The following is a 21899-nucleotide window of genomic DNA, read 5'->3' as shown; positions in this document are numbered from 1 at the left end:
AGACTTGCAGGAACAGTACACCATAGAAAGAAGGTCATCAGGAGCAAATTATTTCAAAAATTTCTTCTTTCCACTATTTTCATTTACATTTTCATATCTCCATCCCCAGTTTATAGGGTTTAGTTTGTTTCCTAACCAAACTGTACAACTGTACTTGCAAATAAACTCTCAACAAATGTTGATGACACGATTCTGAAGTCGGTGGTAGTTTTGCCAAGTCAAATTTAGTTTTAAAAGCTGATTTGGTCGTTAGTCTGGTAAACTTATAGTATCGAACTTCGTTTCAATTAGAGTAGCTACCAAAACCATACATGGCGAGAGCGAATTTTTCTCCATTTTGCAACAAGTTCTCTTCAGTTGCATCTTTTTCCAGAAATGCCTCCGCTGCGTGTTTTGCTTCGGGATTGTTTTTCATCATGTCAACAACTTTTATCTTTCCTAACCCATATAAAGATAGGCTCGTATCACAGCCCGTAATGGCATGGGTAAATAGCATGTGTTTTCGAATATCTTTACGTACCATTATAGGTTTCTCTATGATGTTGAAAGTTCTTGAAGGGGGCTTTCCACCAACATCTTTACAGAAAAATAGATAGAAAAATAGATTTTTCTTCAGGAGCAAGACTTACAAGTAATACCAAAAGATCACTATCCGTGCCAACAACAATCACTTTTGAGAAGATGTTGAGTTGTTCGATGCCTGTTAGTACAATGTCAATATCGGCATCACCTGCGGCCGTGACTGTTTACAAACCAGATTCACTAAATTCATGACACAGTGCTTCTATCATTATTTTTGTTGTTTTTATTATTAGATAAGAAAGCTTCATTCTTAGTCAAACAACGTGTAGTGCAGTTTAATTCAATATCGCACGATGAGTTGTTAGCCGACCTTCGTCTTTGTTCTTCATATTTTACAGTTGGTTCTTCAGGGTATCCATCGAAAACGACAATAGAATGTTTGCCAAATTTAGTATGGACGAAACGTGAGTATGATTTAATGATGTCTCCGTAAGTAGTTTAAGTTTGCCAAACAACAGAGTGTAGGAGGTATCCCCCATCGATGACTATTGCAGCATTTTCCAAATCAACTTCGTCATGAATACTTTCGATAAATACTTTCGCCATACATGATTTTGTTCCTTTACGAAGGGAGACTTCATCAAAAATAGAAGGGGTCTTGAAGCCAATTCATTTCCTAAGTAGGTCTAAAGCTTGCTAGGACTATCACTAATGCACAGTATTCTGTTAAATAGCTGCTGGGGGTTTACTGCAGCTTGTCTCGTCCTAACAGTTGCGGATTTGAATCTTGCTGTGTAGTCACCATGTCTTTCCTTTTCAGTCGTATATCTCCAAAATTACATCCTTCCATTTTTTGCATAGCTGCCAGGCCCACCTCATAAGCGTTATCACAATTGACACTATTATCCGAAATAAACCCTGAAGATAAAGACACCAGCTCCCCCAAGAGCTTGGTGAACGGGCTGTGCTGTCTTAGCCAGGATATATATTTTCCTATATCTAGCTAATCCCTTTTCTTCTGCGATTCGCGCAGCTCAATATGCTGTTCAGTAAAATGAAATTCTATACCGATGAATTCTTCAATGCTCTCTTGCACTTTCACGCAGTAAGTGGTTCCAAGTTTCCACTTTGACAAAGCGTTGTCAGTGATTCCGCGCCCAAGTGTCAAACCTCCTACTGACTTCATTGGTCGCATGAGACACTGCTCGATGATCATGTCCGTCCACGTACCGGACCAATATCTGTCGCTTCTTCTTAATGTAAAGTACCCATTTTCAGTGAATAGTTTATATTCTTCTTTAGTTATTCTTGATTCGAGTTGCAACATACTTTGAACGTACATATGTGCTGATTTTGCGTATGGTAAATGTCCTGCCGGGTGGAAAAATGGAAGCATATCAACAATAGTATTTAGGTGCATTTTCAGATTCTCGGACTTCTCTGCAAATATAAATCTAAGCATGAGGTCGATACAATGTAGAAGGTAAAGCCACAACTTGGCAGTCCTACTCGATGATTCCTTAATCCTGTCTTCACTTGCTTCAGTATATGAAATCGTCTCTTTTAGATTGTCATCATTATTACCCTCCTCATATCTTTATTCCAAGTAACACGTAAAATCTTGATACATATTTTCTATTTGTCTTAATTTCACATCAATTTCTCGGTATTCTTCTCTGATTACGTGGACAAGAGACGCTGCTGTTAAAGTGTAGGCTCTGTTTGCCCGAGAATATTCATGTCCCTGGAGCATCTGGGTTACTGTTGAGGACGCGTAAACTGATTCCCATAAATTTCCCACATACCTTTATTTAAATAATAAGTCACAAACAATCATTCACCATAATATGACTGTTTAGCCAGACCGGGGCACGGCGGTTGGCTGATAATGAAAGCGCTTCATTGGGCAGGGGAAAATATTTATATTCCCCCCCTCCCCTCCGAACTAAAACTGGTAAATAACAATAAAATTCTTCAACGTTAGATGAATTTGTTATAAAAAAAGCAAACACATGAATTAATCATTACTTTCCTAAGGTTTTTGTAATTTCTCGCTGCGCCGCGAACCGCTGCGCGTTCGAGCAGCCGCGCGCCGTGCTCCTTATTGACAGCCTACGTGCCTTATTATAAGTTAAAACCCATCATTATATACATTATTTTATAGCTAGAAATATTGTCTACAAGTTTTATTGATTTATTTTTTTTCGTTAACAGGCTCAGAAAAAAGTTATGTGCAAATATATCTGAAATACTATTTTAAAAACTGATATTTTTCCTTTACTAATAAATTGTAGAGATTGTATAGCTTTTCTTGCAAAAATGAAAGAATACAATTTTTTAAAGTAACTAATAAGAAACTAAACAAAAAATAAATAATCTGATTTTATAAAACCATTAAGGAGATATTAGCGTATTCCGAAAGGCTTTGAAAAATATATTCAAGGGGGGTGAGGAAGGAAGCACAAGGGGGAAAGTCGGGGACTTTTGTAAAAATACATGTCTAAAGGTCTTCTAACATCTGTGAAAAATTCAGCTTCCGGGGAATTAGTTCCGACATTGGGTCTTTTTTTTCCCTTCATTGACTGGGCTAAGATGACCAATATTATTATGTATATTAAGGATAAATGAAGTAATAATGAATAGTGATGACTTACTTGTCAACATGCGGTGCTGAGACCTCGCAGCGGTGTTGTGGTGGCACTGTTCTCCATGTGCGAGCCATTCGCACCATTGCTGAAGCATCCATCAGACCATAGCCGAAGGAATGGGACACATTTCTGCCCACCCCGTTGGTGCGCCAGCCGTTAGTGGCCAGATTGGCCGGCTTTGCAGTTCGGACAACTGTAACAAAATAATATATTTAGTGTATGTACGGAGAAAAAATAGTATTGCTAATTTATTAAAAATCTCTTCAAATTATTGGTAATCCGATTAAAAACGGGACAAGAAGCCGCTTTCGAATAAAATGTTAGTACTTTCAAAATATATCGGAACACGTGTTTATCCTGTTAATATATAATGAAGAAATGCGAAAATATAATGATTTTTTGAACACGTGTTCCGACGTCGACATATATTCCTTATTTTCAAAAAGTTTTACATGAAACCTATCAATTCATTCGTTTAGGGCCTGCAGTCCTGTTTTAACAGGATTATGAATAATATGAAGCGTTTCTTAATATATTAGTAGTTAGTCTACATTAGTAATTTTTCTCCGTGAACAGAATCCTTTCAATTAATTTAGGCTCCGGATGCAGTGTTCGCATTTACACCGCTCAGCCACCTATCTAATAATTCTCCTTTGTCTTACAGGTTTATTAGTGATGAACCATCTTCCATAATTCTACATCACATCCAAAAGGTGCGGTCCATCGTCAGTTCTATAAATCTTGTTATTAACGGCTCTTCCGACAATACACCCCGATATAATTGCGTGATAAATCGGCCCTTCTGGAATATTATACAGGTTGAAGTAAGCGCAAGGTATCAGAAAAGCAGGAAGCGTTATGAGTAAATCTACATAAGTTAGAATAATGGTTAGTAATGAAAAGGGGGAAATTGTTCTTACCAATATGTTGCATGTCCCTCCAAGTGAGATCTCTATTGGCCTCCAGGACCAAAGCGCAGATCCCTGCGGCCAGGGGAGCAGAGGCCGATGTGCCGGTGTGGCTTGATGTACACGAGTGGTGGAGGTCTGTAGTTACCACCTAAAAATATACTTGAATTAATCAAACGTACAAATTAAATTTAAGTAATTTATTGTAAAAGTAAAGTTGTAGGTACACGAGGTAAGAAGTCGAGTGGAGTATAATTGACATTTTTTCAATCATGTGCAAGCCTCAATTTGGAAGGGGTAACTGGATAACCAGCACCTTTGATTTCTTTGGTGATTTAGCAGACCTAAAATACATATTGAGATTTTATTTTTCGTATTATTTCCTACCTATAAGAGATATTTTATTTAAAGATTTAGGCACATTTTTAGTTATTTTAGTATAATAATAATAATATATCTTTATTCAATAAATTTGCAACTATGAACATGTAAATATCTAGAATACATAAAAATTACAAAAAGTTGAGGGTTCTCATTATAATGTAAATAATAGAAATGTTAATGTAGTTATGTGTTAAGGTTTATCATAGCCCGCCTCACTAGGCTTAGCCTGTGTTGAGGCAGCTATCTACCAAGTTTATTTATAGTACTATAACGTACATACAATTATATAACAATACGAACACTCAATAGTTAGGTAGCATCAATATCAATACATCAATTACCAAGTTCGTTTATAGTCCTAATAATATACCTACAATTATATGAAAATACATACAATAATTAGGTTGCATCAATAACTGCGAATTTGGATGAGTGCACCGGAAAAGGCCCTATCATTACTTTTGATCCAAATTTTTACGCTATCCTTGAAATTATTTTGTGAATGACATGTTTTTATTTTATCAGGAAGAATGTTGTAAAGTCTTGTCGCAAGATATTTAAAGTATAGTACACAACAGACAGACGGCTAAGAACAACACAATTAATATAAGTACTAACACCGTCTAATAACGGTGTACAGTAAAATGTAAGCATAAAAACAATAACCGTCTTACTAATTAGATTCTTACACGCCCGTTCAACGTTGGTGTGATATAGCCGGCCTTGAGTCTGATTTAAGACCGGTTTAACGAAAAAAACGCCATTGTAATAAGTCAAGGTTTTCACTGTTCTGACCTCACGCGCAGAGTAACTTTTAAACCATGTTTTTACTAAGGCTATATGTGTGCAAAACAACAGTTAAGTGAAGTTAAGTTAAAATTTAGGAGATTCAAGTAATGTCGTAAAGTTCTGGGGGCACTATGTAGACAATACATTCAGACAAACTATGTAGTCAATAGATTCAGACAGGATATTGGGAGCACGTTAAATTGACTCTTTGGAGAAGAATATGGAAATTTTCGGAGTTTCTTAGTAGGCGGTGATGGATATTGAATTTGATTGTGGCCAAAAGGGAAGATTCCATATGATTATTTATAATTTTGAAAATAAATTTGATGTAATTTTTGTCACGACTATCTATCTATATAAATAAAAATGTTCGTTTGTTAAAAATTTTAAATTTCCGAATGTTTTTCACCGATTGCTTTGAAATTTCACAACTTTGCATTCGAATACGCGTGTGTTTTTATACACCTAGATGTCACCTGTGATAGGTAAAAAAGGTTTTTTTTAAAGCGCCATCTGTTAGACGTAAAGGCAACATGCGTTTCTCTATCTGCACAGACTGACTGGGCCACAGCCAGACGTGGCGGGGTACAGTATAGCTAGTTATATTATATACACTCGAAGAAGCACGTTGGCCAACCATGTCCAATATAAATACCATTATCAAAGACGATCTCTGGAGAAGAATCAGACAAAATCAATTCTTAACCCTTTCATATTATTCAAAAAGCTGTATGATCAAAGACTTCATTACAAATAATCCCCTTTGTTAAAAATAGGATATTTTTTTCTAAAGACCCGAATATTTTTTAATCTTCTGAAATCATTTCGGTTGGATAATCTGGGTCAGGCCACATGAACAAAAGACATTGGATACGCATGAGATTTTTCCAACGTAAAAAAATATATTACTTACCCATAGTACATAAATCAGTTCTCCAAGCCAAATTTTAGGAAAATGAGTAGGGTAAACTTTTATTGTATGTATGTTTTTAAACTGGTGTTGAAATGTTTATCCAATAACAGCTTAATTTTAAGACACACACCTCTTTAAAGATTAAAAAATGCCAGAAATAATATTAAAATTTCGAGGGATTTTTATGACCCATAGAATAACAAGCATGAAACAAACATTTAATGGCGTAATCATATTTACGAATGTGCTTATTTCCCTTTTTATATTTCATGAGGCACCCTCTTGATACGTTCTACGAGGAATATATTTAATATACACGAGTATATTTTTAATAATTTATTTTAAGTAAATGCCAAACATATTTACACAGTTTGAACAAAACAATACCATTTTTAGAAGACAGTTTTTTTAAACTCTGATGCAATGCATGTGATGGTGAACATTGTTGGGTTAGACAAAACCTCCCAATTTTTTCTATTCGTCAACCATTTCAATCTAATTAAAAAATTGAATTAATTGGGCATCCATGGTGACACTCCGGTGGCTCGCTTCATACTTTCGGATTCAATGTGTATCAGATGAGGGAACTAAGTCCGGCTTCTTTTCCGTGCCCTACGGCGTACCTCAAAGTTTTCATTTAGGGCCATTATTATTGTACGTATATGATATTCACAAACTGATTAATTACCTAGCGTATGCAGATGACAAAAAAAATTGTCAAATCAATGGAAAACTGCATTAAACTTCAAGAGGATCGTCTTTTTGCCTACCATAAATTGAACAAATTTGTTATAAATATCTCAAAATGGTAAAATTATCATTTGCACGTAACAACAATAAAGTTTCCTTTAAACGGGCACATAATAATAAAAATAATATTTGGCTAATTTATATTAACACCTTTTCGTGAAAATTCACCTCAAGGGCACTGTACAAATATATTTATTAAATAATTAATACTATAACTTTACTATGACTTAAAACTGGTGACTTACATCTAAGACTTATATCTAGTGACTTACGACTAAGGCCTATAACTACTGGTTCCATGATAACTCAACACAGTGACAATTCAACACACCTTTAAAAAGTGATTTAAAGTCATTAGAAACGATGAAAAAAAAATTAAAACTAAAATAACCTAACTTAACCCAACCTACTTAACCCAGTTAATAAAGTTTTTGTTTCATCACTTTCCATGACTTTTTAAAGATGTGTTTGATGATTTATCCGGTCACCATCACTACTAACGTAATGACATATATGTTTACATATGTAGAAACATACAACTAACAACAACATTAACAATCTAATTTTACTAGAGCTAATCAATGAAGTAGAATTTATCGGGGACCTAAGGGTAATACTAGATGATAATTTAATCTATTCGAAACACTAAGAAGTCATCGACAAAGCCAAAAAAATGCTAGGATTTATAATTCGCATATCAAAACTTTTACGCAACATAACGACTATGTATTCCCTATAAAACGAATGCATCCGCCCATTTAGAACACTGCACACCGATCTTGTCTCTTTTCTACCAAGCCCATATTCAACGAATCGAAAGAATAAAAATAAACTAAACTTAGACTCATACTTATGCGTTTATCATAACTAATAAACTATTGGTTTTGAAACATGCCGATCATTTTTGATTAATTAGTAGTATATACAAAGTAATTTATTTAATTTAAATTAAAATTACGCCGCCAGTGATTTTCCAATTATTTAAGAAGTAAACTTTATAATTTCCAAATTACACAGAATCATTTCACAACTTCAACTAAATTCATACACAACGTTTCATTTTTGATCAAATCTTATCATCTAAGTTTCTGAATAATGGCCAGGTCAGGGCTTACTAACTTAATAAAAAATCATGTTCCGTCAAGATCAACACGAAAAACCAATTTATTTTATTTGCCCACTTGTAGAAACAAATTAGAATAAATTTCCCAATTCCCCGTACATGTGCGCAATACAGACATTTTTAGCAATAACCTTCAGAAATATTGAACAAAAGTAACGCGTAACTTACTTAAAATACGTATGTATGGAATGTATCCGGAGTATCTCCTAACTTTATCCTATATTCCTCTTCTAACGGGTTTCCTAAAATTAATACGTGAGTTCGGAATGTATCTGGAGCACCTCCAATCCTTATCCTATATTCCTCTTCTAACGGGTTACCTAAAATTAATACGTGAGTATTAAATGTATCCGGAGCATCTCCTATCATTTGCCTATATTCCTCTTCTAACGGGTTACCTAAAATTAATACGTGAGTTCGGAATGTATCTGGAGCACCTCCAATCCTTATCCTATATTCCTCTTCTAACGGGTTATCTAAAATTAATTAGTGAGTATGGAATGTATCCGGGGCATCTTCTATCCTTATCTTATATTCCTCTTCTAACGGGTTATCTAAAATTAATTAGTGAGTATGGAATGTATCCGGGGCATCTTCTATCCTTATCTTATATTCCTCTTCTAACGGGTTATCTAAAATTAATTAGTGAGTATGGAATGTATCCGGAGCATCTTCTATCCTTATCTTATATTCCTCTTCTGACGGGTTATCTAAAATTAATTAGTGAGTATGGAATGTATCCGGGGCATCTTCTATCCTTATCTTATATTCCTCTTCTAACGGGTTATCTAAAATTAATTAGTGAGTATGGAATGTATCCGGGGCATCTTCTATCCTTATCTTATATTCCTCTTCTAACGGGTTATCTAAAATTAATTAGTGAGTATGGAATGTATCCGGGGCATCTTCTATCCTTATCTTATATTCCTCTTCTAACGGGTTATCTAAAATTAATTAGTGAGTATGGAATGTATCCGGGGCATCTTCTATCCTCATCTTATATTTCTCTTCTAACGGGTTACCTAAAATTAGTTTTAAGACAAAATAAAACTTCATCTTTAAGCAACTTTAGTATAAGAATTTTTTTGGCTTGGCTTCAATTAACTTAACATGTAAATTTATCTTTTTAATCTATGTATAAGCTGTTAGTTTCTTAAAAAATAAATAAATTAAGTCATCATCTAAGTTGAAATATTTTTTTGGATAATAGTCGAAACGAACAATATTAAAATAAAATTCTGGTTTCAAGCAGTTTTCGGTCGTAAATAAGGCATCGAATAATGACGGTTCAAAAAATATTCTCTAAACGGTCAGCGTTTATATGATGGCAATATTCACTGTTAAAATGCTTTTAGTTTACATTTGACAAAGACACGTTGAAACACTTGCATTTCGTTACCATGAATGTGCAATCCATTTATAGCCGAATTAGCACCAAATAGCACAAATAGCACCAAAAAAGTAATGAAAAAAGTGCAGAAATATTACATAGTACTTAACCCTTTACGGCGCCGAATTGCAGATCTGCATCATACCATTCGAACTCCTTCAATTGTTCAAAGAAACAAAAAAATACCATTTGGCGCAGCGTTGCATATCCACAGCAAAGCTATCTTACGAATTAGTAAGTTATATTTTTACTAAATGGCGCTACTTTACATTTTGTGCTCATTTGAACATAAAAACTTGCCATAACCGGTTCGTGTAGTTCGCACGCATGTTCAATTGTTTGTTTTTATTACTGATATTGAAAATATCGCCGTGAAATTGTGCTGAAGTAACCGTAAGTCCTTCTTTTTCATCAATTTAATGTACTTTCAATTAATTTTATTATATTTACTGGGATACGCCACACTTTTGTTATGATGCAGTAATGCATCATTGCGCTAAACGATCATAATCCATTAGTTTTTTTCTAGAAAGTATGTTTTTTTCTTTCAGTCTCATTACGAGTTCGAGGCTTCCACGTTTAGTTGCCAAAGTTCCATCTTTGACGACTCAAGAATTGGAAGACATTCTGGGCCATTGGCAAGATGGTGATGATGGCTTAGACTACTCAGATGACGAAGACATAGCTGATCCATCGTACATATTGGAACGAAATGGGCAGAATTTACGCGAAGATTCGGATGAGGAACCGGAAATACCAGATCCAGAAGAATAGGACAACAACATATTGTCACCAAACTTGGAGGACAATATCAACACTACAGTCGCGCAATATGAGACACCGCCTGGTATTCCAATACCTAGTACCAGTTCAACTACTACTTCAAGAAGTTCACGTGCTCCTAAGACAAATATTTTATGGAAAAATAAAAACTTAGGGCTTAGCGAAGACCAGACGAAGTTTCGGGGATCTTCTATCTTATGCAACGAAATATTAGAGCTGCAGACACCTTATCAGGTATTTTGATATTTATTTACTGACGACTTTATCGATCTTATTAGAGAGGAAAGAAACCTGTATAGCGTGCAAGAGGATGCCAGTAAGCCTATAAATGTTACAAGCCAGGAAATAAGACAGTTCATAGGAATTAAATTCTTCATGTCCATAATTTATATGCCTAATGTGCGAATGTACTGGTCAGAGAAATATGGCTACGCCCACATACGCGAGACCATGACGGTAAAACGGTTCGAGTTTTTGAGACAGTCGCTACATTTCAATGATAACGCCAAACTGACACCATATGGTCAGCCAAATTCTGATCGATTGTATAAAATCAGACCTATGATTGAAAAATTAAACCATAATTTTGCTAGAGTGCCTTTTGAACAACATTTGTCTGTTGATGAACAAATGTGTTCCACCAAAGCGCAAGTGCCCTAAAGCAATATTTGCCAGATAAACCTCACAAATGGGGCTTCAAGCTGTTTGTGGTGTATCTGGATATGGCTACAAGTTCGAAGTCTACAGTGGCCAAGAGAACATATGCGCAGATGGTGAGCCTCAGTTAGGTGCGTCATCTAACGTAGCGGTCCGACTTGCCAGAGACATACCTGACAACCAAAACTGTCGATTGTTTTTTGACAACTAGTAAAGACGAGAGGTTAGTAAAATATAAAAAACAAACCGGCTCAAACGTACCAGTGATGTAGAATCACTGATTCAGGATAAAAGAAGAAAGGACCATGCCAGTACATACCACCAAAAGAGGTCAGATTGGACCAGGTAGGGCACTGGCTTATATGTACTGAAAAGAGGCTGAGATGCAAACTTTCAGGATGTAAAGGAACAGCCCAAACAGAATGTCAAAAATGTGGTGTGGCCTTATGTTTTAACAAAAATAATAACTGTTTTCAAATTTTTCATACTTCCTAACTTTTGGTATGTTTTGACACCATGATGCACTTCTGCATCACAAAGTTTAAAAAAAAAAAAAAAAAAATTACGTAGGATTTTTTTTATTATTTTTCCCATTATGTATAGTTGTTGTTTTACCTGGAGGTATTAAAATAAATATAAAAAAAGTTCTTGCGCCGTAAAGGGTTAAGCCAAAAACTTTTATACCACACTAGCGCCACCAGTGGAAAACTGTCTCGGAGGCGTTTGTCAAAAACAATGGCACTCGCATCGCTTGACTTCCACGGGCCGCATCTCTTTACCTTGTTTGCAGAATACTAATGATATAATGAATTAACCTGTTTGTCATTGGTAGAGCCGCTGCTGTAGGTGGTGGCCAGCGTAGAGCTGCACATCTCGGAATACCAAGGCACCTCGCCCTTCTCGGTGGCCGAGCTGATGGACAGGGTCCAGATGGAGTTGGTATAGCCGTCGCAATTGCAGTTATCGTGGTCACGACCCCCGTTGCCTGAGGCCCACACGAAAATAGATCCCTTGCCGGCGCGACCCTGAGAACAAACAATTTAATTTTATTGGTTTGCTTTATTTTATTTTTATTTTATTTTATTTGGGAAACAAACAGTTATACAAATATATTTTAATACAAATCATTTTTACCAAGTTGCATAAACCAGTAAAGTTTCCACAAAAGATTCATTGGTAGAAAAACATATGAATATAAATAATACAATACAATATAAATACTAACTAGTAGAAAAGGAAAATCTCCAAAAAAATAAAAAGACTACAGATTCAACCCATACAAAAACAATACACACACTAACACTACTAAGTTATGTTTACATGACAGATTTAGTAATGCACCCAACTGATTTGTTCCACTAAAATAAACAATATTATGATAATTAGTCTTCCCTTTATACGTTCAGTCATTAATGTTTTTAAGGTGGAAATACAGTGCAATAGTTTTCCAACTTGGCAATGCAATACTTCATAAACTTGCAGTGCATTCTACATAGTGTAGAATGTAATGTAATGAATGTGTAGTGGTGTAACGAAAAAAATCTAAAATTTGAAATTTATAAAAGGTTGTTTCTATGGACCCATATATACCACATAGAAATTGGCGCAATTGAAAAAAATTTAGGTCTCTTGCAAGAGGCCAAATTTTTTTTGAAAAATTTTACTAAAAAAATGCTATTTTTTATATTTTTTTTACAATGTCAAATTGAAAAAAAAGAAGAAACGAAAAAAATCTAAAATTTGAAATTTATAAAAGGTTGTTTCTATGGACCCATATATACCACATAGAAATTGGCGCAATTGAAAAAAATTTAGGTCTCTTGCAAGAGGCCAAATTTTTTTTGAAAAATTTTACTAAAAAAATGCTATTTTTTATATTTTTTTTACAATTTCAAATTGAAAGAAATGAAATCTCTTGGCATTGGACAGTTAGAATTGGGATGAGGGGTTGATCGCTAATGTTTTTATCAGTGGAAATTTTTTTTTTTTTATAAAAAAAACAAATTTGAAAATTAAACACCGGATACTAAAATTTAACACCCTGTATTTATAATATAAAGATAAAATAAAGATTACGATCTGTGGTTTTTTATGTACAAATGTACAGTTTTATTCCGAGATTGATGAAATGTTACACACTTGACCTTCAAAATAAGGGGAAGGTCACTATCTACATGAGATTTCGAAAAACCACTCCATCTCGTTTTCCCATCCTAAAGTAGAATAAAGCCCAAACGCCGGGGACTTTTATGTGTATACCACACAAGAGTCCCAACTGCTCCCAACCGTCAGGAACTAGTGGTACTATCACATCTCCAATTGGAGTATTTTGTGAGGCTGAAGGTAGCGGGGAGAGGAAGGAGATGGCGAAGACCAGACTATTCAGATCTGGTCACAAAATACGGCCAAAGCTTTCAAGCAACGTTTCAATTCTGAATGGTGGTCTTACGCTAGGGTGATACTGAGAGTATATTCAGTAATAATAACAAAATTGTCTTTCGACTGTATTACCTTTGTGACGCCTTCAATGAAAGCTCTTGTGGCCAATTCTCCAGGTCCATCAACTGATTTACCATCATCGTCTGGTCCCCAGGACGCGCTGTAGATGTCAATGTGTTGAGGGTTCAGACTGAGAGACCTTGCTTCAACCGCGTCTGTCACATCACCGTCCAGCATTCGGACTCCTGAATAACAAAAAGAGAGAAAAAACACTGTTAAATGATATTCAAAAGCTACCCCCTGTGACACGTCTTACCAACTAGGAGGATTTAAGTATAAACAAAGTAAGAACAAAATACAAACAAGAACATATTATAATATGCAGAGCTTTATAAAAACAGCATGCAAAGCAATGACGTTACAATATATCTTAATAATGTTAATGTTTATGTCACGGTTAATGTTCTTAACTATTTGGCGTCTAAACACTTCCCTCGGGTTTGCTAAAACAACGGAAGAACATTTATCAGAATGTCACACACACACACACACACACATAATATAATGAGCTGGGAACATAATATTGATATCGGCTGCAGGCTGAACTTTTAATTAACCTACAAGGGAAATATATATGTTACAGTCATAGTGATTAAATAGCTATTATACATAATGACTGGTTATTATATATAATAACAAAATTGTTTAGACAGAGTGATAAATTAATCACTTTATCCGGATATTATTCATAATATCATAGAATTGAAAGATGTGGGATTGGGCGCGAATTTGAGTAATCTGAAAGTATGTTGCCTGTTGTATGCTGATGATGCGGTGCTGATTGCTAATAGTATGGATGATCTGCAGTCTCTCGTGTCTAGGATGAACGAAGTATGCGTGAAGAATGAGTTAATGATGAATGTAAGTAAGTCTAAAGTAATGGTGTTTGAAAGAGAAAGTACGAAAACAGTGTGCAATATAGTTGTGAATGAGGAATACTTGGAGCAGGTGGATGAATTTGTGTATTTAGGAAGCATATTTACGAGAGATGGGAAGGCTGACAGAGATATTGAAAGAAGAGTAAATGCAGGTAACTCCATTAATGGAGGACTGAACGCAGTTGGCGCTAACAAAAAATTGTCCAAAGAAGCGAAGTTAACAGTCCACAATGGAGTGCTGGTACCTACCCTGATGTATGGAAGTGAGGCATGGAACTGGCAAAGAAAGGATGAAAGTAGATTGAATGCTGTTGAAATGAGATCCCTGAGGCGTATGTGTGGTAAAACCATGTATGATCGTATGAGGAATGTGAATATCCGCAAAGAGTGCAAGGCTGATGTAAGCGTAATGAGTAAGATCAAGAAAGGGACACTTAGATGGTTTGGGCATGTAGAGCGAATGAGCGAAGAAAGGAGTGTAAGGAGAATATACGATGCAAATGTGAATGGTAGCAGAAGTCGGGGACGCCCGAGGAAGACATGGCACGACCAAGTGAATCAGATACTTGAGTCGGGCCATGTCAAGAGTCAGAACAATAGAAGAGTATGTATGAGACGATGTATGAATGTGAATGAGGCAAGGAGTGTGTGCCAAGACCGAGTTGTTTGGCGGTCCGTCCTCTCTGCCTACCCCTGCGGGGAAACGGCGTGATGGTTAGTTAGTTAGTTAGTTTTATTCATAATATCGCGTCAAAGTTAACCAAAGTAATAAATACGGTCCAACTGATTTGTTACCCCCCTATCCTATAATAACCCAACCTAACCTAATCTAACCTATCATAACCCAACCTAACCTAACCTAAGCTATAATAACTTAACCTAGTTTAAATTTACTTTATAAATTTACGGCAAATTGAAATATAATTTTATAATCTTTACCTATACTTACTTGTTTTATTACTTTATCCAAGTCTTTGAAGATGTTATATAAAATTGTTAGTTAATGTGATTAATTCTGTGTCAATTATCACTTTGTCTAAATTGGGTAGACATTATAAATAATGGCTGGATAGTATATATAATATCCGGATTTATTACTTTGGCTGTAACATATACACTGCCACATACACTTGTAACCACAACAAGGCGATGCGGAAAATTGGGTAAGATTACATGAAGGTAGCAATGGCATAATACCCCAAAAGCATACCAGTATAATATTTAGAATTTTTGCACGTTCCAGAGTGGTAAATACTCTCAGTATCATCAATCGCCTACGCGAGAGACCATCGTTCGAAATTGAAACGTTACGTGAAATGGCTTTAGCCGTGTTTGGTGACCAGAACTGAATAGCCCGGTATATCCCAACCTTCCTTTGTGCCCATCTCATTATCTTCCCCGTTTTTCTCACAAATTATCCCCAATGGAGATACTATTGTCCCGCTGGCTCCAAACAGTGAAGATCAGTTTGGACTGTTGTTCATTTACATTAACTTAAATTATTAAATAATAATTATAGGGCTAACGCAGTAGTCAGAAATGACCCCTCATGAATGAAACTTGTAAATTAAAACTCGGAAAGCAAAACTTTTAACTGGAAAAATATAATTTAATCCCTTTCAGAAACTTTCTTTTGATCGAAACAGTTGAGCCCTTCATTACAGTCCATTTAGATTTATTACTTAGATTAATTTTCAGAAAACTTTCAGCCAGAACCCCCGAACGGAAGCCTTGATCTCCTAAATGCTAACAACTTCTACAAGTGCAAACGAGTTTTTCTGAAAAACAGGTACTTCTAATACGCTTCTGCTATGCTGGCAGGGGTCGGCATCGCGGCGGCTCTTTTCAAGCATTTGGGACTTTTTATATTAAAATTTACAAGAAAATTATTTCCCTCAGGGCCTGTGTCATCTTTGGGGATGTTGGGTAAAGGGACTTTTTAGGGAAAGAAAGGAGAGGAAGTTCTGGGAACGTAAAAACATCTAAGGAATGGGTAGGTATCTGCAAGTCAGTGGGTCTAGGAGTTACATACGTATGAATATATATCCCTCCCACTGCGATGCAAGGCGATAGGTCTGGAGGGTCGGAGTCTGCTGGAGAGGTCAGATGGTCTCTCGCATTCAGTTGCTCACGATCCACGCAGTAAATGGGCAGATGCATCCGCCACCAAGATAAACCTCACGCCGTGAACCCGTGCAACCCTGCTCCAAGTCACCAAATAACAGAGGTGTTGGTTATTCAATAAATGGTTCCCGGAGCGGCGGTACCTACACCTGCCTCCCAAATCAACTCCCTCCAGCTTCACCTGGGGAAACTGAACAGAAGTTCATGGTACACAGCCGCGAAACAAACTCAAACTGTACAAGCGCAATGCATATTCTCTACCTGCGGACTCGCATTAGTGCTGTATCAAAATATAACTAGTCATTAGAAATAATAGCTAAATGCTGTCAACATCCAAAGTTATTGAGGAAAATTTGCCTCAAAAGTTTTATGTAATTGTTGATAGGGCAATGAACATTGGACGGAGTTGTATAGTGAAAATTCGTAAAATAGGAAATAACCTCAGATGAATACGGATAGTAATATGAAATAATCTCAGATTAATACGGATAGTAATAGGAAATAATCTCAGATGAATTTGGATAATAATAGGAAATAATCTCAGATGAATACGGATAGCAACAAGAAATAATCTCAGATGAATAATAGAGTAACAATAACTCATGGGAACGTAATATATCTCTGATCAGAAGGGACACGAAATTAGGTCATAAAATACCTAATTTCGACCGGTCGCGGTCGGTGGCTGAGTTGACATCGCGAAGGTTAGGTTAGGTTCATACGCTAACTAAGTCCCCCATTACAACACAAGCAACATTTTCCGCTTGATGTGGTGGTAGTAGGAGATTTTCAAATATTATTAGGTTATAATTATATAGGAATATTTGTCTTACTTTAAAACAAAAGATCTGTAAGCGTGTACAAGAGTTTCTTACATTTTAACATTCATCCCAGTTTGTACTTAATAATCCGTAGTAAGTGTTCAAAAAGAAAAAAAAAGATGGTTTGAAAGGAAGATATACAAATTCAAATGTTAGAGGGAGCGCGCTAATATAAAAAAAAACGAGAATATTTTGCGAAATTTGTGAAAATATTAAACAAATACGACTAGTTTAAGATAGAGCAAAAATTTCCCTACAAATTCCTAAGTTGCATTTAAAGATACACTGTAAAATTTTCCATACCTACGTTCATTAAAAGAATAAAATGTATTTTGAATAATTACACTTTGCGATTTTTTTCTATTGAGGAAATTTCATATAATTACCGTTTCGGCTCTACACATGTGCGTATATTATCTTTAAAAACAAAACATAGTTTTTTAAATAAGTAAACTCAAAAACTTAAAGTGTTCAAGAGAATTATGTTAATAATAATAGAAATTCGGAATGCGGAGGCTTCGGCCTTTTTAAACAAAACTTACATTTGCATTTGAGGTCTAAGTACTTCACCAAATAAATAGCATTGGAATATTTCAAATCGAAATTTTGTAAAACAAACAACCGCTCTCATATAAACTTCAAGATATTCCTTGGTGAATATTCCTTTCTGTTGTCTTCTGAAAAGTTTGCATTTTGTGACTTGAAGGGTTTTACCAAGCCACAAAATAAAACCACACTCGATATTTTACTTTATATCTCAATATGTACCAGTATAATATGTAAAACATCAAACATTATAATGGCGCAGCTGTCGGATACGAATACATTATACCGTTTATTGGCAGTGAATCGAGTCGAAATTTAAAAGATTTTGAGATTCTGTTTACTTAATATTTAACGATTCACACTGGAAAGTTTGAAAACCCCTGAGCTATGGATTCAGTCCGTTCGGACGAGAAAAGTTCTTTCCGATAGAATTGGGCTAACACACGTACATGAAAGTTTAATCTTCTATGGCAATTTTGGTAAACGGGCCGTGTTGACAAATGGGTAGATTGTCTAAAACGTCCAATTAGATCATTTTTCTTTCATAGGAAAAGAGTCCTAGAAGGAGTTATCACGATCTGGCGCTAATTGCGGAGGTTTACTTATATTTTAAACTTTCATTAAGGGAATGAAGCGATAAATCTCTATTTGGATTACGGAATTCTCGTATGAACAAGAGGTTTCAAATTAATTTAAAGTAAGAAACATGGATTAAAAAACCATGAAAATGAAAGTTCGTAAAAAAGGAAATATTGTCAGATGAATACGGATAGTAATAGGAAATAATCTCAGATGAATATGATAGTAATAGGAAATAATCTCAGATGAATATGCATAATAATAGGAAATAATCTCAGATGAATACGCATAACAACAAGAAATAATCTCAGATGAATAATAGAGTAACAATAACTCTATCCACTTTATCAAATTGAAGTCAATGTTTACAATGTGAACAATTTATTTAGTGAAGTAAAATATTTTATTTATTTATTTATTTAACGCCCAGAGGGCTTTTACATGGTTGGTAGTATAATTTTAATTTGACAAATACATTCAAACATAAAAAATAAGAATAAAATTACATTTGATAAAAGCTATGTAACAAGTTATACAAACACAAGAAACAAAAACAGAAAATTACAGCTATTTGTTGGTTTACATGATGTGTTTAGGAGTATTGTTGAAATAAATGTTTTAAATGATCCACAAAACTTGCCAAGTTGGTATTGAATATGTCAACATCACCCAAGTAATGATTTCCCATGGTGTGAAGTCGTTGTATCGGAGAGTGGGCAATGTAGTTACGCTTATGTGTGCTGCTGTAGAATATTGTATTTTGTCGTGTTGTTACTGTGGGTGTATGTATGTTTATAAGTTGCAGGAGTTCACAACAGTCGAATTTAGAGTTAAGTATTTTGAATAAGAACGTTAAATCGTTTATTTTACGTCTATCTTCTAATGTAGGTATGTATTTTTAGAGTATTTAATAAGAAATTGTATTTTAAGTCTTCGACAGGGATATTTAATTTAAAATTTATAAAACGTAGAAATTTTTTTTGTATTCGCTCAATGTTGTTAATGTGAATTGTATAAGATGGAGACCAAACTACTGAGTTATATTCAATTAGACTTCTTACTAGAGATACGTATAATAGTTTAATGGCTTGCAAAGAATTAAAGTTTTTAGTTGTTCTTAATACGAAGCCTAGTGTTTTCATACCTTTGTTCACAATTTGATGGATATGATTGGTGAAACTTAGTTTTTCGTCCAAAATAATTCCAAGATCTCTCATTTCCGTGACTCTTTCTAAAGCTATGTTATTGATGGAATATTCGAATAAAACAGGATTTTTGTTTCTGAAGAAAGTCAAGGTTTTGCACTTTACTACATTTAAAAATAAATTATTTTGAACGCACCAATCTCTAAACTTACTAATATTTGACTGTAGTATATAGCAATGATTTATATCAGTTATTTTCTTGTATAGTTTGACGTCATCTGCAAAGAGCAATACCTCGACATCGTTGAAGCAATTGGTTATATCATTGATGAAAATGAGGAACAAAACCGGGCCAAGGTGACTACCTTGCGGTAGGCCACTGGTAGCCCGGAAAGCTTTCGACATCCAAGATTTTATTTTAACGAACAGTTTACGATTTGACAAATAGCTACTAAACCATTTTAGCATGTTATCCCTTATTCCTAGAGCAAATAGTTTTTGGATTAGTAGTTTATGGGATACTTTGTCGAATGCCTTCGAAAAGTCTGTATATATACAGTCGACTTGTTTATTTTCTGCAAATGATTGTATAATGAAGTTTTGAAATACCGTTATGTTAGTTGCGGTGGATCTTCCTTTGATAAAACCTTGCTGTTTTTGATTAATTAATTTTATTAATTTGGGATAGATTTCATCAAGGACCAATGATTCAAAAAGCTTTGGCAGTACTGACTGTATACAAATGGGGCGATAATTAGCTATGTCAGTATCGTCTCCTTTTTTGTAGATCGGTGTAATGAAGCTAGATTTCCAGCGGTCTGGAAAATGTCCAAGGGACAAGAGACGGTTAAATAGTAATGTAAGTGGTTTAGATAATGTATTAGAGCATGTTTTGAGGAATATTGGTGGAATGTTGTCTGGGCCAGCGGATTTGTCAGTGTCTAAGGAAAGTAATTTTTGTTCGCAACACTTTTGTGTGATTTGGCAGTTTGTTAAGTTTGTGGTCATATTAAATTTGTATTCGGGTATTTTATCATCTGGAGTGTCTTCATCATATACATTTTTGAAGAAGTCCGAAAAAAGGTTTACAATATCCTGTGTATTGTTTGCACTGATTCCATTCATATGCATTATTGGCGGGTAGTCTGTGTTTTCATTGTTCATTTTTTTAAGAAATTTCCAAAGGTTTTTGGATTTAAAGACAGTGTCCTCGACAGAGGTTATGTACATTTTGTAACATTGTTTGGAAAGATCTTTACATTTTTTTCCTAGTTAAGTTAAAATATAATTGAATATAATTTTCCTAGTTAAGTTAAAATATAATTGAATATTGACAATAAAGCAAACAATATGTATGCTGTAGTAACAAAAACTTTTCAACGGTGAGCTCTAGCGATGTGAACTTTGAAAAGTTTTTTCAAAAATAAATTTTATAATTTTAGCTGGTAACTTGATTTCCAATATGATCAAATGAGCTTCGAAATGTGCGTCAATCTGGCAAAAACGAAAATACATATTTTTTTCTATAAAAGCTTTTCAAATGAAGAAGGACGAAGCCAGGTAGTAATTACAGTAAAATAAATGATATAATAATAAATAGATACACAGTTTTCAGTTGATTACAAATTCAATGGTGAGAATTCGTTTCCCAAGCGGATCGTGAAATTGTTCTTGAGAGCCGTTTGAGCCCCAGTACCATCAAAGCCTAATTATTCACCCGGAAAGTATTGATGCCCAACCAGTAAATGGTAACCATTGATAGCTAACTTGCATTAAGCTGCCTTGTGCATCAATTGACCTGGCAGTGAGCTTTTGATTTAGAGTCCAAGGATGGACGGTGCATCATATGATTGTTTTGCACACGTTTTCCGATTTAAACAATAATTTGATTGCGACGATTTTGCGGTTCATTTTAATTATTAGTCTTGTAGATACATGATACGTTTTGAACTCATCATATTTACTTTCAATTCCAATGCCCAAACCATCTAAAAGTCCCTTTCTTAATCCTAATCATTATGCTTACATCGTCAGTCTTGAATTCTTTCCGAATATCTACATTTTAAACACAGTGTTACACGGTTTTACACAAAAACGTTTCAGAGATGCCATTTATACAAAATTCAGTAAATAGTAGTAAGGTTAAAAGTATGAAAAAAGAGATATAAATAAAATATAAGTAGCAATCTGTAGTATAGTATTAAGTTATATTATAATTTTATACGCGGCATTATAGTTAAGAGGAAGCTACAAGCCAAAAATGTGTATATTCTTGGTATACCTTATATGGTAGGTAATAGACATTAAAGTCGCTTGACAAACGGAGTCTAGAAACATTCGATTTCAAGCACAAAACTGGTTTTTATTTATTTTGTAAATATTTTTTTAAGAGGAAAAGCTAATCAAGCGAAACTGTCACAGACAGTCTTAGCTATAATAC

General features: G+C 34.8%; 1 protein-coding gene across 1 annotated transcript in view; it reads right to left on the bottom strand.

Moving 5' to 3' along the window:
• LOC149425908 (uncharacterized) overlaps positions 1–21899 on the bottom strand; it is a 155358-nt gene that overhangs the window by 32695 nt on the left and 100764 nt on the right. The window contains exons 5-8 of the mRNA XM_089643867.1: positions 13379–13551; positions 11683–11892; positions 4091–4229; positions 3177–3363 (exon numbers count right to left, since the gene is read on the bottom strand). Coding sequence (XP_089499993.1) covers positions 3177–3363; positions 4091–4229; positions 11683–11892; positions 13379–13551 — 709 coding nt within the window. The remainder of the gene's footprint in view (positions 1–3176; positions 3364–4090; positions 4230–11682; positions 11893–13378; positions 13552–21899) is intronic.

The sequence above is a fragment of the Hesperophylax consimilis genome, chromosome 2, assembly GCF_061612785.1.
Source record: "Hesperophylax consimilis isolate HC1 chromosome 2, BYU_Hcon_1.0, whole genome shotgun sequence".
Taxonomy (NCBI): domain Eukaryota; kingdom Metazoa; phylum Arthropoda; class Insecta; order Trichoptera; family Limnephilidae; genus Hesperophylax; species Hesperophylax consimilis.
This window is presented reverse-complemented; position numbering and strand designations above follow the sequence as displayed.